This window comes from Fistularia commersonii, chromosome 15, assembly GCF_037954325.1.
Source record: "Fistularia commersonii isolate RoL2024-O1a breed Wild chromosome 15, RoL_Fcom_v1.0, whole genome shotgun sequence".
In the NCBI taxonomy this organism is placed as follows: domain Eukaryota; kingdom Metazoa; phylum Chordata; class Actinopteri; order Syngnathiformes; family Fistulariidae; genus Fistularia; species Fistularia commersonii.
The window spans coordinates 8,738,028-8,755,468 of record NC_141298.1 but is presented as its reverse complement, the minus strand read 5'-3'; the positions used below and the strand labels follow the sequence as shown (position 1 = coordinate 8,755,468).

General features: G+C 39.6%; 1 protein-coding gene across 4 annotated transcripts in view; it reads left to right on the top strand.

Moving 5' to 3' along the window:
• Positions 1–17,441, top strand: part of LOC147226358 (glutamate receptor 4) — a 163,604-nt gene that overhangs the window by 68,748 nt on the left and 77,415 nt on the right. For all 4 annotated transcript variants that reach the window (XR_015107196.1, XM_086160467.1, XM_086160466.1 and 1 more), the window contains 2 exons: positions 4,602–4,841; positions 17,072–17,256. Coding sequence is in view for 3 of the 4 variants with exons in the window: in XM_086160467.1 (XP_086016593.1) it covers positions 4,602–4,841; positions 17,072–17,256 (425 nt within the window). In the remaining variant the exon portion in view is untranslated. The remainder of the gene's footprint in view (positions 1–4,601; positions 4,842–17,071; positions 17,257–17,441) is intronic.

Here is a 17,441-nt window from a genome sequence, read left to right as displayed (position 1 = left end):
AAGGCCCTGGACGTCCACGGAAGACGCAGAATCACAGAAGCCTTTCTATGGTGAAGAAAAACCCCTTTACAACATCCACTCATGTGAAAAACACTCTCCAGGCAGATGGGCAATGATCCAATACATACTGCGAAAGAAACCCAGGACTTTTTTTTAAAGAAGTGGAATATTCTGCTATGGCCGAGTCAATCACTAGATCTCAACCCGATCGAGCATGAATTCACTTGCTCAAGACAAAACTTAAGGCAGAGACCCACAAACAAGCCACAACTAAAGACGGCTGCAGTAAAGGCCTGGCAAATTATCACAAAGGAGGAAACCCTGTGTTTGGTGACATCCATGGGTTCCAGACTTCAGGCAGCCATTGCCTGCAAAGGATCCTCAACTAAATATTGAAAAGTAACCTTTTATTTCGGCTTATGTTTATTTGTCCATTTACTTTTGTGGCCCTGAAATGAGGAGCTTTTTTTACAAAAATAGCTACAATTCCTACATGTTAATCATATATTTGTTCAACCCGTAGAAACAAACCTTAAAGTCTGCACTTCAATTCCGTTGTAGTTGTTTCATTTCAAATCCAATGCGGTGCCGTGCAGAGCCCAAATCATGAAGTTTGTGTCACTGTTCAAATATTTCTAGGCCTAACTGTATATACACTTACTGAAAGTGTGAACCTCTGCACAATCTTCAGGAAGCAGGTGCGACCCTGTGTGCAAATAACACACCTATGTGGCGGTTTGACTGTTTCATCAGTGAAATCTTAATTCAATCTTTTTATTTATAGATTTGCAGCGAGACAACTATATTGAATATTTCTACAGGCTGTGAGTGTCTCTGCAGAAAGCAAAATGTTTTTTTTTTTCTTTTAAAGAAAATTGCTTTTTAAGTAAAATATTTTGAAAAATCTTCCATCCAGGGGAAATGGGAATGTTGCCGAGGAGCATTTGTGCCGCACCCCACTGTGGTGATTTAATAAGAGGAGATTTTGAAAGGAAAGAAAATAAAATGTAAAATAAAATACAAGCAAAAAAAATGCATTCATTTATCAGCTTGATTTGTATTTTTTTATTTTTCTATTCTTTTTTTTTTGTGAGGCTATTCATTGGTAACAATTATGATTTTATTGCAAAATAGAAAACACATGGGAATTTCAAAGGGCGAACTTTGTTTGCAAAGAATCAGATAGAAATGCAGAAGGACTCAGGAAATGGAGCTTTCAAATGATCTCTTCAGTCGAGGGGGGGAAATCCAGGAATGCCGGCACTTCACATGATCGTGCACGCTGCAGGGACGGCTCTGACAAATGAGTGACACACATGCGCTTCCGTGTCCGCGGGACCCCTTAGCTGCCTCAGCGTGCAGCGTGTGACCTTTTCTGCTGCCAATTAATCCACTAAGATAAAAATAGATTAAAAAAATGTATATTATTTTTGTTTTGTTTGTTTGCTTTATTATATTTCATTGGGTTGAAAAAAAAAAAAAAGATTAATGAATTAATAGATGAATTGAACGGCACAGAAGTTAGCACTTCTGCCTCACAGCAAGAAAGTCCCTGGTTCGAGAAGGTTAATTGGAAACCCCAGACTGCTCGGATGTCTAAGAGCTTATGCTTGTAAGTCTTTATATGTCGGGCGAATAAGAAAGCGAACAGTTGTATTTCTCTATGATATTGATATTAAGATACAGGGGGCAAAAGCCGGCATACGATTTTACAAGAAATCTTTACCGTGGCGTGTCGGCACCGTGGGCCCCCCACCTTCGCCCGCTTTAATGGAGAACACAACAACTTCCCTTCTCGCTACGTCTCCGTCTTGTTTGTCTGGCGGAGGGAGAAGCTGCAGACGTTCCTCCTGCCTGGGAAAATCCACACACACACCATTTCTCCTCTAACAAACAGAACCATCTTGAACTCTTCCTTCAGCTCAACACGCGCCATGATTCTCCTCGAAAACTGGCAGAGGAGGCTCATTATCTTTCCATTCTGCCGCTGTTCACTTTGTACGTGTGTGTCAGTGTGTGTTTAAGGAAGAAAAAAAAAAAAAAAGTGGGCAATTACAGCGCGGTTTGTGCAGACGCCAAATCTCTCCATAATGAGGAGATATCCTCGAGCTGTATTTGTTTGTGAGTTTGTTCGTTTGTTTGCATTTAAAGGTTTCGTGTTTAATTCGACCGATAAGGCACAACAGGTCCGCATTGCTCTGATGTGGAGAAGATGGACGTGATGTGTTTTGTTTACGAGGGGTGTGTGTGTGTGGGGGGGGCAACTTCCTCGAGAAAGGAAATTGAGAAAAGAAGAATAAGCTTCAGAGATTAAATGGCGCAGTTTGTTTTTTTGATTTGTGCTTGTGTGTTTGCCGCCGCTCCTGAAAGGATTTAAAGTGTTAATCAGCAGGATAACAATGTGCTAGTGTGTGTGTGTGTGTGTGTGTGTGTGTGTGTGTTTTTCTCAAACTCTGTTTTATGATCGCTTTTCCGAAAACAAAAAAAAAGGCCTCGACTGAATGTGTTTTAACATCTTTTCACAGAAAGATGCGACGATATCGTGCTCGAGGCGCAGCATGTTTTGGAACGCAGGGATTTTAGGAAAGATTGGGATTTCGAATTAAAAAACAAATAAAAAAACCCTAAAGAATGGCAAAGTTATGTTGAACTACATTGTGTGCACAATTATTAGGCAAGTGATTATTTTGACCAGATCACCATTTTATCTATAATGTCCAACTCCAAGTTGTATAAACTTTAATACTTATTGGATTTAATGCATATCAGCTGATGTGTATTTACGTAATGAAGGAAGATGTGGCCTAAGGAGAGCAACACCTTATGTCAAAGTGTGCACAATTATTAAGCAGATTCTTCTCTTCAGGTAAAATGGGCCAAAAAATGTGATTTAACTGACTTTGAAAAGCCAAAAATTGTAAAAAAAACCTTTCAGAGGGATGCAGAACTCTTGAAATATCAGAGATATTGGGGTGCGATCACAGACCCATCAAATGTTTTGTTGCAAATAGTCAACAGGGGTTGCAAGAAACATGTCAAGAAGAAAAGACACGTATTAACCACAAAAAATTTAAGAAGATTCAAACCTGAAGCTACCAGGAACCCATTATCCTCCAGTGCTGCCATATTCCACAACTTTTAACCTACCTGGAGTGTCAAGAAGTACAAGGTGTTCAGTTCAGACATGGCCAAGGTAAGAAAGGATAAAACCTGACCACCTCTGAACAAGACACATAAGTTGAAATGTCAAGAATGGGCCAAGAATTATCTGAAGACAGATTTTTCAAAGGTTTTGTGGACTGATGAGATGAGAGTGAGTCATGACGGAGCAGATGGAAGGGCCCGTGGTTGGATCAGCTCCACCAGCCAGGTGGAGGTGGGGTATCGGTATGGGCAGGTATTATTAAAGATAAGCTAGTTGGACCTTTTCAGGTTGAAAATGGACTCAAAATCAACTCTCAGACCTACTGCCATGTTTTAGAAGACTCTTACTTCAAGCCGTGGTACAGGAAAAAGTCTGGGTCTTTCAAGAAGACATTGATTTTTACGCAAGACAACGCTCCATCCTGGCCAGTAAAGGCCTTCAAGATGAAAAACTAATGACATGCCCCCCCCTTCACCTGACTTAAACCCTATTCAGAACTTTTGGGCCCTTCTTTAGCAGGAACTTTACAGTGAAGGTTAACCGTAAAACTCTCTGAACTCTGTCTGGGAGGCTGTGGTTGCAGCTGCACAAAAAGTTGATTCTGACCAGGTCAAGAAACTGACGGACTCAGTGAATGGAAGGCTTATGACTGTTTATCGAAAAGAAGGGTGGCTATATTGGTCACTGAAGGGTGTGGGCTTTTTCTTTTTTCATTTATTTTTTTTCATTTCATAAGTGTTTTTTTTTTTTTTTTTTTGGAAATTAGTTTATTTTGCGATCTGGACACCATATCTGTTTTTTTAGTTAAAATAAAAGCCACGTGTATACATACAATATTTATTACATATTCATGGCTTTCTGGCATGAATAATGATCTTTTTTCCTGTTAAAAATGAAACACAGCAGATAATAATCAATGGTTATGGATCGTGAGTAATCTCAATTTTGGAAAGGCGTCCGCACATGAGAATATAGTATTTATATAAATTAAATTTTTTGTTTGAAAGTGCCTTTCTTGACACTCAAAGACACCAAACAGAAAATTGAAATCTTGTCAAGAAGATTTCAACAAGAATTCACCATGACCTCAGTGACTGAGCACCACCACAGAAAAGCTAATTGTTATGTTAAAAAATGGCAGTATTTCTGGAAGTGCAACATTTTAAAAGAAATGTCCTTTGGAAAATAAATACCATATATATATATATATATATATATATATATACATATATACAAACACAATCACAATGACAAAACACAGAGCAGCATTTTAGAAAAAAAAGTTTCCTCAGTTCCCTGAATTCTATAATATTCAAGTTCAGGGTTTTGTAAAAATTTGCCAGGTATATAGTTTATCCTGAATAATGAATCACCATTCTTCTTCTTTTTTTTAAAATATACCGTCTCTGGATTGCTATGCACGTGCAATTACACAATATTTTTTTCCCCCCTCCAGTCTGTTCCCAGTACTCCCGGGGCGTCTTCGCCATCTTCGGCCTGTACGACAAGCGCTCGGTCCACACGCTGACGTCATTCTGCAGCGCCCTGCACATTTCCCTCATCACCCCCAGCTTCCCCACCGAGGGGGAGAGCCAGTTCACCTTGCAGCTGCGGCCCTCCATCCGTGGAGCCCTGCTTTCCCTGCTGGACCACTACGACTGGAACAAGTTCGTCTTCCTGTACGACACTGACCGAGGTGGGTCAGATTTATGCGTGAGTGTGTTTGTGTGTGTTTTTAATTCATCATTTATGTATGTATGTATATACAGTATATATACTGCTCAAAAAAATAAAGGGAACACTTGAACAACACAATGTAACTCCAAGTCAATCACACTTCTGTGCAATCATAGTGTCCACTCAGGAAGCAACACAGATTCATTTTGACTTGTTTTAAGGACATTACATCAAAGTTGGATCAGCCTGGAGTTTGTTTTTACACTTTAATTTTGAGTGTGATTCCTAATCCAGACCTCCATGGGTTGATACAATTGATTTCCATTGATCATTTTTGTGTGATTTTGTTGTCAGCACATTCAACTGTGTAAAGAGCAAAGTATTTCATAAGAATATTTCATTCATTTAGATCTAGGATGTGTTTTGTAAGTGTTCCCTTTATTTTTTTGAGCAGTGCATAGACACTATATACATATACATATATATATATATATATACCCACATACAGTAAATACAATATATATATAGTACATATTCATCAGGATTTTTTTTTTCATTCAAAAGGTTGGGTTGGCTTTGCAGTTTTTAAGGCTAATGATGTTTATATCTAAGAACTGACAAGGCTGTAAGTTGCATGCCGGCGCAGTGGTTAGCGTCTCTGCCTCACAGCACGAAGGTCACTGTTTTTTTCCTCAATATGATGTGTGAACAAGTGAGTGAATGATTGCATGATTGTCTCTATATGACGTGTAAATGGTTGTATTTCTCTATGATGTGAATGACAGCATGTAATATGTGTCTTTATATGATGCGTGAATGAGTGAGTTAGTGATCTTATGTCTCTGTATGATGTGTTAATGAGAGGGTGAATGGTTGTATTTTTCATATGACATGTCAGTGAGAGCCCGCATTGTGTCTCTTCATGTTGTATGTTTGTCTTAACATGTACGTTTGTCTTAACATGAAGTGTGAATAAGAGGGGGAAGATTTTTTTTTCCTCAATAAGATGCGAATCAGAGAGTGAATGGTTATGTGTCTCTATATGATGTCTGAATGAATGGTTGTATATGTGGATATGATTTGTATGAAAGACTATGTCTATATAATATAACAAAAAAAAAATCATGCCGCAATCGTACCATATACCATTATTGTATTACTGGCTTTTGGCACTAAACTGTACAAAAGGAACCCACCTCTGCTGCTATTCTCCATATTCAAATTCCATATATCTATATATTTCAGTCTTCATGCCATCAAATGTCTGTCATTTTTTCACCGTACCAGCAGTTTGCATCTGCGTGCACCTCATACCTTATAGTTTTATAGTTTATAGCTGTTTGATGTAATAGTGCACTTCACTGTTGAATTTGCACTCTATTATTATTATTATTTTGTTAATTTCATATCACGGTGGGATTGTGAGAAACATCTTCCCTATCTTCTTTATGTCTAGCACATGTGGAGAAATTAACAATTAAGCTGACTTTTGGTGATTGGTTGCACGTCTCTGTCTGATGTGTGAATGAGAACCTAAATTTTTGTGTGTCTCTTCGTGACGTATGAATGATTGCGTGATGGATTTTAAGTCATGATGTGTGGATGAGAGGATGAATGGTTGTTTCTTTATAACGCGAATGAGAGGCTGAAAGGTTTTGTGTGTTTACATGTGATTAATATCTCGCCCAATGACAGACAAAATAGGCTCCACCCACAACCGCGACCGTGAACACAGAACAAGCATTGTAAATAATGAACAAATGAATTAATGTTACTCTACAAGTTCATTAATCTCTTCTAGCTTGACACACCTGAAAAATAAAGGCTATTCTTCTTCTTCTTCCCCTTCTTTATCCAACAAGCTGTCTGTTTGGCGGTCTGAGAAGCCCAAATCCATCCCTTCTCTCTTTGCTGCCGCAAAACCTCAGACGCTTTACATTTCCATCAGAACATGCTGTGGATACGAGCTGCCGCTCGGATCACATCTCACATCACCTCATATATTTTCCAGATGGGAGTCAGGGGTTTGATTCCCTCCGCAGACAAGCGGCGGCCATCTCGATAGCTCCCCCCACACGCTCACACACACACACACACACCCTCCTCATATCTCAGGGAGACGACTCGCTCCAGTGGCTGAAAAGCAGCTCCGCCTCATATCTGATGGCTTTTTTTTTCCTCTCTAGAACCAACAAAAGGACTTGAGCTACAAACGGACACACAAAGACACAAAGTGTGTGTGCATGTGCGTGCATGTGGGTGCATGTGTGTGTGTGTGTGTGTGTGTCCTAACAGCAGAGCATCTTTCCATGTCCCACACCAAAGCTGGGACCTTGACAGACACACCAGAAATGATATCCTATTGCACGATAATGAAAATATAGAATAACCTAGTTTTGTTTTAACGCTAGTGGCGGGGTGAGGCAGAGGTTAGTTCTTCTCCCTCAGAGAGAGAAGGTCCCTGGTTCAATTCTGACTCGTGAATGAGGTCATGAATGGTTTTTATATGACTGGTGAATGAGAGGGTGTATGATTGTATGTTTATGTTGTATGACTCGTGTGAGAGAATGAATGGTTGTAAAATAACCTCGGTTTATGAACACTCCTAATCAAAAAAAAAAATCAAGCTATGAACAATTTTCAGTAACATTTTGAATCCACCTGTGAACAAGCCTCCGTGTACAAACACAAACAAACTCACGCGCTTTCCACATTGGGGCGTTGATGCGTATCGGCAGTTGTGCATGCTACTCTGCGTTGCTTACATCATTCAACGTTGTGTTCTCCTGTTATAACGCATATTTGTGCTTTGTTAGCACTTATTGTGGCTCCCAAAAAGTGCTAGTGGTGTTAAGAGAAAGGTTCAGAATTACAGTCAATCTAAAAAAGGAAATAATAGCTAAACGTGAGAGCGGTGTTTGTGATACAGATCTCGCCGAGCGCTACGACATGGCTTGGTCAACCGTCTTTATAATCCTGAAGAATGAAGATGCGCTAAAGACGGCTGATGTGGCTAAAGGGGCGACTACGTTAACAGAGAAACGGTCTCAAGTCCAAGAAGAAATAGAAAAGTTATTGTCAGTTTGAATTAATGAAAGACAGTTGGAGACGCCGTTAGCGTTAGTGTTACCTTAAGCATTAGCGAGGGTCTCATGTGCCAGTGGAAACACTGAGTACAAATGCTAACAGGTAGAGAAAGAACACCAGAAACACAGCAATAATAAAAGGTTATCTTTCATCCCTTTCAGCATTTTTGTCACAAATAAACCCACAGAAAAGTTTTAAAAGAGTCCAGAATGTTTATTGGTTCTGGAGAACGGCTCAATGGGAAACATTGATTTGGTTCTTGAACAGAGGCAAAGAACTAATTAAATTTGTAGTCATAGCGAACCCCCCGTCTTGCCTAATGAAAACAGCGATTGAATGAAGGATAGGCAGTCTGGGTGACAGTCAGCGCACAGCACCACTGTCTCACAGCTAGCATACATGTCTTGCACCAGTCTAACATACTTCTCTGCTACTCAAGACTTCCTCATACAATACTAGAGTTCCTCTCTTGGCACCCTGTCATATACTTTTCCAGGTCCACAAAAACACAGTACCACTCCCTCTGGCCTTCTCTGTACTTCTCTGTAATTAGCATTCTCAAAACAAATACTTCATCTGTAGTACTCTTTCTAGGCCATACTGCTGTTCCAAAATGCTGACGTCTGCTCTCAGTCTAGTTTCTACTCCTCTTTCCCATTACTTCATTGAATGGTTCATCAACTGTATCCCTCTATAGTTGTCGGACCTGTAGTACATCCTTTCCATCCTTATCTCTCTGTTTCGCCAACCTATATAGATCATTCTCTCCCTCCTTACTGTCCAACTGAGCATACAAGTCATCGTATGCCCTTTGTTTTGCCTTTGCAACCTCTATCTTTACCTCACACTGTATTTCCCTGTACTCCTGTCTGTTCTCTTCAGTCCTCTCAGTGCTCAGTGTTCCACTTCTTCTTTGCCAACCGCTTTCTCTGTATATACCCCTATATTTCCTCATTCCACCACCAAGTCTCCTTATCTACTTCCCCTCCAGGTGAAACACCAAGTACTCTCCTACCTGTCTCCCTGATCACATTAGCTGAAGTTGTCCAATCATCTGAAAGCTCTCCCTGACTACCCAGAGCCTTTTGCAACTCCTCCCTGAAAACCATACAACACTCCTCCCTTTTTAACTTCCACCACTTTGTCCTCTGCTCTGCCTTTGTCTGCTTCATCTTCCTTGTCACCAGAGTCATCCTATAAACCACCTTCCTATGCTGTCTGGCTACACTCTCACCTATGACTACATTGCAGTCACTGATCTCTTTCTGGTTACCTCATCTATACAAGATATAGCCTACCTACGTGCTCATACGGCTACTTTTATAAGTTACCCTATGTTCCTGTCTTTTCTGGAAAAAAGTGTTCACTCCAGCCATTTCCATCCTTTCTGCAAAGTCAACCACCATCTATCCCTCTGTCTTCCTATCCTGTATTCCAAATCTGCCCATTACTTCTTCATCCCCTCTATTCCCTGCACCAAAATGCCCATTGAAGTCTGCACTGATTACCACTCTCTCATCTCTGGGGATATTAGCTTATATATATATATATATATCAATCAAAAAATAAAGGGAACACTTTGTAACTGCAGGTGTACCCTTTATTTTATTTTTTATTCATTGCTCTGTATCTATACACATTATTTTGAGATTATAGGTTCAGCTGCTGCCTGCTGTGAAGAGTGGATGGGTTGAGACAGCTTGTTTTGTTGACGTCGTCCGTCGAAAAGGCTGTAAATAAAGTTTAACAATCCGACCTGACACTCGCAATCTGTCAGCTTTGACTTGTATCGATATTTTTGAGGGAAAGAAAGAGTTTCTGCCCGTCAGGCCGACGGCTAGTGATTGATGGACAACAAAGCTGACTGCTGTGGGAAGAACTTTTAAAAGTCAGTCTCTTCACTGTGTAGAAGTCAAAATCAACTGTGAATATGAACAAATTACCCTAAAAGGACAAGAGGAAATCTTTTATATATATTTTTTTTATTAATTCAAGCTTGACTGGAGGAACAAGAGCCCACATTAAGATACTATTTTTTTCATCAAAAAACTGTTTTGTAAATTAGCAATAACATTAAAGTAAAAACAATGCAAAAATGATGTGAAAATTAAAACAAAATTGGCAGAAATGTTTTTTTTTTTTACATTTTTCTTAATTATTTCAGGCTTGACTGGAGGAATAAGACCCCAAATTAAAATCCCTTGTTTAATATATATAAAAGGCTGTTTTGTAAATTAGCAATAAAATCAAAGTCAAAACAATACAAAAATTATGGGAAAATAAAAACAAAATTTGCAGAAACATTTTTTTTTAAATTTAATGAACGGTTTGAAATACATTTAAGTATTCAGTAATTTTGAAGTTGCACACATTGGGTGGTTTCAGGATTCCTTCACATGGTTGAAATGAACTACAAAGACAACAAATGGAGGTCAAAGGTCAAGGACAAATGGCCTCACATGAAAGATGCCGATCTTAAACAAAAACAGGAAAGGATGACCGCTCAGATTTCAGCATTTACAGTTGTGCACGTGTGTGCGCACGTGTTTGTGTGCGTGTTTTTGTGTTTGTGTGACACAGCGAGAGAGAGAAAAACTCTAAAACAAAAGTCACATGATAACAGAAAAAGCAAGTAAAGTCAATCAATGTCTGGGGCAGAAAGATGGAGAGCAGATGGAGCGAGCGGAGCGGAGAGGAAACGGGATAGCGGCAGGAAATGAGAAAGTGAAAAATGAGGACTGGGCAGAAAAGAAACGAGGAGATGGGGGGAAAGAGGGGACAGAAAAAAGGAAGACGTGAGGGGACGAAAGGAAAGGAGGAGAGGGGAACCTCTCTCGTAAAGGACCTATCCCGACCCAAAGAAATTGATTAAAAAAAAACTTTTCCCAGTTCTAATTAAGTTTTTTAATATATTTTTCAAGTGATAAAGGGACACCTTTGCAGTAAAAACAGAATAAATAAGGGTTGTTGTACATGATGTTTTTATGTGGTCCAGATTTAGTTTCAGATCTAAATTAATGTGTAAAATTTTTTTGTCAGTTTACAGACCAATTAATACACATTTATTGCTGATATGTAGGAATTTAGATTTCACGCATTTTGATTTATTCTGGTAACTTGCCAGGACATGAATATATAAGACCGTGAATGACTTTATCTCTCCGTGACATGGGAATGGGAAATTGAACGTTGTGTCTATATGTGGATTAGAGGATGAATGGTTGTTTGTCTCTATGTGACGTGCGAATGAATGACTGAATGTCTCTATATTTGGTTTTGATTGACAAGCAACCAGTAAGTGGCGAACCCTTCCTCTCGCCTAATTTATAGTCGGGATAGGCTCCAGCACCCCCATGACCCTGAGTGCAGGACAAGAATGAATGAATGTAGAATGAATGAATTCATTCATTAGTGACATTTTCCTCTGGGATTAAAATGCTAAAAAATGGGAAGTGTTAAAAATACTGCACTATGAATTTAGAAAACACTGCAGGAAAAAGAAAAAGGCCGCTCGCTTCAGCGAACAGAAAGAAAATGAAATATGGACGATGCACATCTTAGGGAGGAAAGTTTTTCTTTTCTTTTTTTTTTTTTTTTAAATCATGCATCACCGGCTGCACCGAACAGTTGTATCTCCGCACCGTCGTGGCAACGTGACAATTAACACCCCGACACAAACACAAACCCTCTCCCCTGCCGCCGAAGCGGCTTATCTCGCCGCAGTCGACGCCAGGAAAAATGAGGCGCGGCCGCTGCAGAGGCTCACAGCCCTCCGTTCCTCTCTACTTTAGATCATGCTTATTTGTCAGGTGGCGGCAGATCGACTAACCTGAGCATCAAGCTGCCGTTGGACCATTATCCCTTTCTACTTCTAGGCAGTGGCGACAGAAAAAAAACAAAAAAAAAGCCACAAACTGAATAACAAGGTCAGCCTCGCTGTGCTTCCGCCTGGATATCTTTGAATTTCTCAAAGGGAGAGGAGAAACTCTTTGTGCTTTTCCCCGCTAATGAGGGGAATCAGATGGAGCCGGCGTCCCCGTGCACCCGCGAAAAAAAAAAAAAAAAAAAAACAGTGAGAAGGTTGAATGCACGGCATCGATGCGCCGTGCCTTTCGGTCCTTTCCAGCGCTGGTGAATCCACCTTTGGTCCGCGACAGCAGCCTGTTCTGATCAGTCCGACCAAATGTTAGTAAAAGTATCAGCGCAAGAAGTGTTTTGTGCTATTTCATCTTTCGCTCGAGGTTACAAACGCAGAAAACCTTATCAATAGAGGACGAAAATATCCAACAGAGCTTTAATTGATCTTTGTAAAATGTAATTTCACACCTAATACGGGAAGAGTATCTTTCTGTATTCACGACTTAAAAGCATTTGATTAACCTTGACTAGCCAAGAAATTTGGGACTCATCCAGGTTCTTCAGCTCCCGGAGAAAAAAAACATGAATAAAAGACAAATATTGCTCTGGGTTTTTATCGGTGTACTTTGTGGCAAGAGATTTTAGTAGAATTATATTTCAGTTTACGTCTTGTAGTTGCCTTATAATTAGCACATCGTTTTTAGCACTGATAGAGCTAAGCGTAAACTGACGCGCAACAAGGGCCTTGACGCCAAAACACATGCCTTAAAAAAATGGAAAAAAATATATTGTCCACACAACATTCTAACATAAATGCAGGTCTTTGTGTAAAAGTCTTTTTTTCTTTTGTTTTTTTTTAAACCCTTGCTAGTATTATAGTCATAAAAAATGCATTAACAGCAAGCTATGTAGGCGTCTCACTTTCTTATTTTGTTTCTTATACATTGCTATGCAGCCCATGCTAGCAATTGCTAGCATAGACTGCCAAAAATGGGACACAAACATAAGTTTTAAACAATAATTTTATACGATCGATTGCGTTAATAGTATTTGGGGTCATGACTCAGCTTGATATGAACCATATTCCCTTCCAAACTTCTTAAAACCCAAAATATCAATATATTGTCTGAGGTGAGGAAAATTAAATTTTTATAATTCTTTTTTTAAGCCCTAAAAGGTACAGTACCTTTATATCTCTTCAGATATATTGTCAAGGGATATTTTCTAAAGCACCCCCTCATGCTGCTCATGCTGCTCACAAAGCTTTTTTTTTAATGCGTATTGCAGAAGTTTCTATTTTCCATCACTGCACCCGGGAATTATAAAATCCTCCTCATTCACAAGATTCTAAATGCCTTTTTTCGCTTTTTATAGAAGCAACTCTAAACTACTTTGAATGGCCTTTTAATTAATGCAGCCATTCACATTTTTTTGAATTATTGTCATCCATTTATTAATTCTGTTTTTCAACATTTAGTTAACTCTCCTACAGAAGATATTAGTTTATAGTGAAATTTCAAAACAAGCCCCTGTTTCCCCCTTGCTCTTTAAATGCTCTTTGTAACTTAATTCTTTTTTACATGTAGCTAAAAATGAAGTTCAAACAGGGCCTGGATATTTTCCGGGTTGCCATAGTAGCGTCCCGACAAGATTTCCGGATGCTGTCGGTTTGCCACGCAGAGCGGCTGCCTCGTCTTAGGTGATGAATTGTGTTATTATGGCTCTGATATAAATTATAGATAATAAGTTATTAACTGGGCTTAAGCGGAACACTGTGTCATGACAAACTAATTATTCAAACTAATTATTTTGTCTTGTTGTAATTGAGGAAATGAACAGCACTTGTGGAGTCGCAGCCAAAATGTCACAAATTAGTTCCCCGGGGATATTTTTTGATTATACACACATGTGCGAGTGTGTCCCACACACACACACACACACACTTTGGCACCGGCATCTCTCTAATGGGGGCTGGAGTCGGGGATCGAGGAGGTGCAGAGGGAGGCCCAGTTGCCAGAGCGCAGGTTAATCCACTAATTGGGAGCAAAGGGAGATGGGTTGCCAGATTGCGATGGCCACCAGGAGGGGCCGTTTAAGGCGGACATCTGTTCCTGCCGGAGAACAGCCGCCCTCGCAGCTCCCCGGTTTCCACTCCGACACTCCTCCTCTTTATTCACACACCGGACAGCAACAACTCGCGGTGCCCGTTCCCCCCCCCCCCTCCCGACCGGATTGAAATACCGATCTACGGCTGGAAGACGATAAAAAGCTTCGAGACGTTTTCCCTCAGATCGAGAAGCCTCCGGTCTTGCCAGGGATATCGAGTCAACGCAAGCCAGTTGGCTGTTAAAACAACCGGCGATATGTTTAGCATTCAACGTGACCCAAAATACCTCGTTTGGCTACATAGTCATTTTTTTTTATTTTTTATTTTAACTTTACAACCGAATGAATGAACGCGCGGTAATTCATTCCTTTCTCGTACCGTTACAGCCAGTGTGTGAGCGGCGGCCCCGGGAGGAGCGCGACGGTGACATATTCGATTAGACTACAAAATGCGTTACGGAAAGTAAAAGGGAGAAAAAAAAAAAAAAAGCAGAAAACAAGTGAACACGGGATTTAATTCAAAGTCACATTTTTATTGGGTTGTGTTAACATCTCAGCTCTGTCTGGTTCTACCGGCTGCTGCAGCTGCCGTTGTCGAAAGGTGAGAAATGAAAGATAAGCTAAAGGGAAGGATGTAGTAGGAAAGCCTGAATAAACTAACGTAAAGAATCATTGGGTGCGATGTGATAAAACAGGAATCGAGATAAGATAAGGTCGGGTTGGGCGATGTAAGGTGGCCGAAGTTAAGTTAAGATTAGATAATGGCTCAGTGGGCAGAGTTATCGTCCCTCTGATGGGAAGGTTGCCGGTTCAGCTCCCATTTTCTCCTGCCAGCGTGCCAAAGTGTCCTCGAGAAAGATGCTGAACCCCCAAGTTGCTCCGTATGGCCGGGTCAGAACGGGTGAATGCAATCCAGTATACAATAATACCTTGATGCGAAAGTTTAATCAGTTCTGTGACCGACCTCGTAACTTGTGCTTATATCAATTTCCGCATTGAAATGAATTGAAAGGCTGTTAAACAGCTCCAGTCCCGCATTTTTGTTACGTTTTTCAATAAGAAAAATGCACTTTATATATAATAAGAAGCCAGAGAAAAGAGAAAAAAAAAACACCTACATCCGCTGCCCAGTTAGGGATGGGTGCTGGATCAAAAATGTTGACTGAATAAAGATTTGAAAAAACTCTGCACACCAAGAGTCCTCCGAAAATAAAGATAATTTATTTTATATCAAGTACAGAAAATTTATTCTGGCATTATGTTTCGAGCAAACGTACCTCTACCCCCAACCTACCAAAAGCACGTGTGTACATACAGGTATTTTTGCTTCTGAGGAAGAGTGTATGTTTGTTCAAAATGTCACGGTAGAATGAATTTTCTGTACTCTGTAAAGTAAATCATCTTAATTTTTGGAGCACTCTTGATGTGCAGATTTTTTTTCCAAACCTTTGTGCATAATAAAAAATCATTTATCAAAAATTAATAAATAATGAAAGGGAATATGAAGAAACTGTTTTTTATTTATAACATTGGACAAAGAGGCCAATGGTAGTGGAGGATTTTGGGGGAATTTTTCCAATTGGTTCTCTATCACTTAACTTACTCGCCACACACTTAATGATACAATGTATTGCTAAATGTAACTTGCACACTTTGCTACACTTTATTGCTAAAGTTAATTTAGCGATGGAGTGAATGCAGGTTCTCCTTTTAAAATGATCAAACCGTCCCTGAGTGGCTCGCAATGACTTTTCTGATTCCTCATCCGTTGACGTTCCCGCCCTCTGCGGCACCAAATCCCCGTAAATGTTTCTCTCACAATTGATGCTCTCGGTCTGGTGTCTCACCAACAACAATGTCACCATCTCTTCGTGCACAAAGCGTACACAGCCACTATTTAAAAAAAAAAAATCCATAAATTGATAAGTCAAATATCCATTGTATTTTGAAAGTGTAGATCGTTTACCATTAGATAATTTAATCATCTACTGATGTTGTATTGAAAAAGAATTCACACGAATAAGAGAAATGACTTTCCACTGTACGTGTTCAATTAACAGTTATTTGTTATCTAGAAGTCCTGCTGTTTTATTTTTGAGTATGCAGATTATTTTTTTCAAAAATTGCATTAATCAGATTAGCCTCTGAATAAATCACCGTCTGGGCGTAAAGCTCGGTGGCTTTTTCAAAAGAAGTGTCTGCAGATCTGATGAAAGCTCGAATCAGACAAAGGATGAAACTTCTGCCACTAAAGCAGGGGTCTCAGACTCGCCGCCCTCAGAACAATATTTCATTGCCCCCTGCCTGAAATCAAATCTTTGTGTTAGTGCGGCCCAGTTTTACACTGTGGGTTTAAAAAAAAAAAAAACGTCAAGGAAAAACTAAAAAGTAACTTTGCAATGTATTTTTTTGGTTAAAAATTTGAAAACAAAATTATTTTTTGATGAAAAAACAACTCTAGAAACGTTGTTAAAACGAGCTTTTCTTTTCTTATTTCTATAAAAACCCCAAAAACGATAGCAAAAAAAAAAGGTACAGCAAAATTAAAAAGATTGATTTAATAACCAGAATAGCCACTATTAGCCTTGTAAACATTATACCTCCTCCTACACATGCTACCAATACATGCTACCAATCAATTTTCTGATAAAGTCGAGTTGTTAAAACGAGCTTTTCTTTTCTTATTTCTATAAAAACCCCAAAAACGATAGCAAAAAAAAAAGGTACAGCAAAATTAAAAAGATTGATTTAATAACCACAATAGCCACTATTGGCCTTGTAAACATTATACCTCCTCCTATACATGCTACCAATACATGCAACCAATCAATTTTCTGATAAAGTCGAGTGGCAAATTTTCCCACAGTGACAAGATTTTCTCTTTTAACGCAACAATATTTTTAGGGTGTAATTTCATCAATTCTTTTTAATGTTAATTGTTTATGTTAATTCATCATGTATTTTTTGGAGGAAAAGTTCATTACATTTAAAGATCTTGATAATATACCTGTTTACCTCCTTTACACTAAAACAAAGGAGAAATTTGGACTTAACTGTTACTTCTAGGTAATGATTTTACATGTTCGGCCCCTGGATCAAAATTATTTTGACACCCCTGCACCAAAATGTCCCTGAAGCAGAGTCCGTCGCATCGGGCTTGGATTCCGACGCTAACCTCTCTCCTCCGATGTCATTCAGGATACGCCATCCTGCAGGCCATCATGGAGAAGGCCGGCCAGAACAACTGGCAGGTCAGCGCCATCTGTGTGGAAAACTTCAACGACGCCAGCTACCGGAGACTACTGGAGGACCTGGACCGACGGCAGGAGAAAAAATTCGTCATCGACTTGGAGGCGGAGAGACTGCAGAACATGCTGGAACAGGTGCTGTCAGCCATGTTTTTATGTTTTATACATCTGATACCCTTCCCCGCCCCCACCTGCCTGCTGTTTGACTTCATCAAGCATTGCAAAAAAAAAAAAAAAAAAGAAAAATTCTCACAAGCTATTGAAGTCAAACCCTCCTCTTCTATTGATGTTGATTTCCTGCTGCGGGAAGCTTCAAAGAT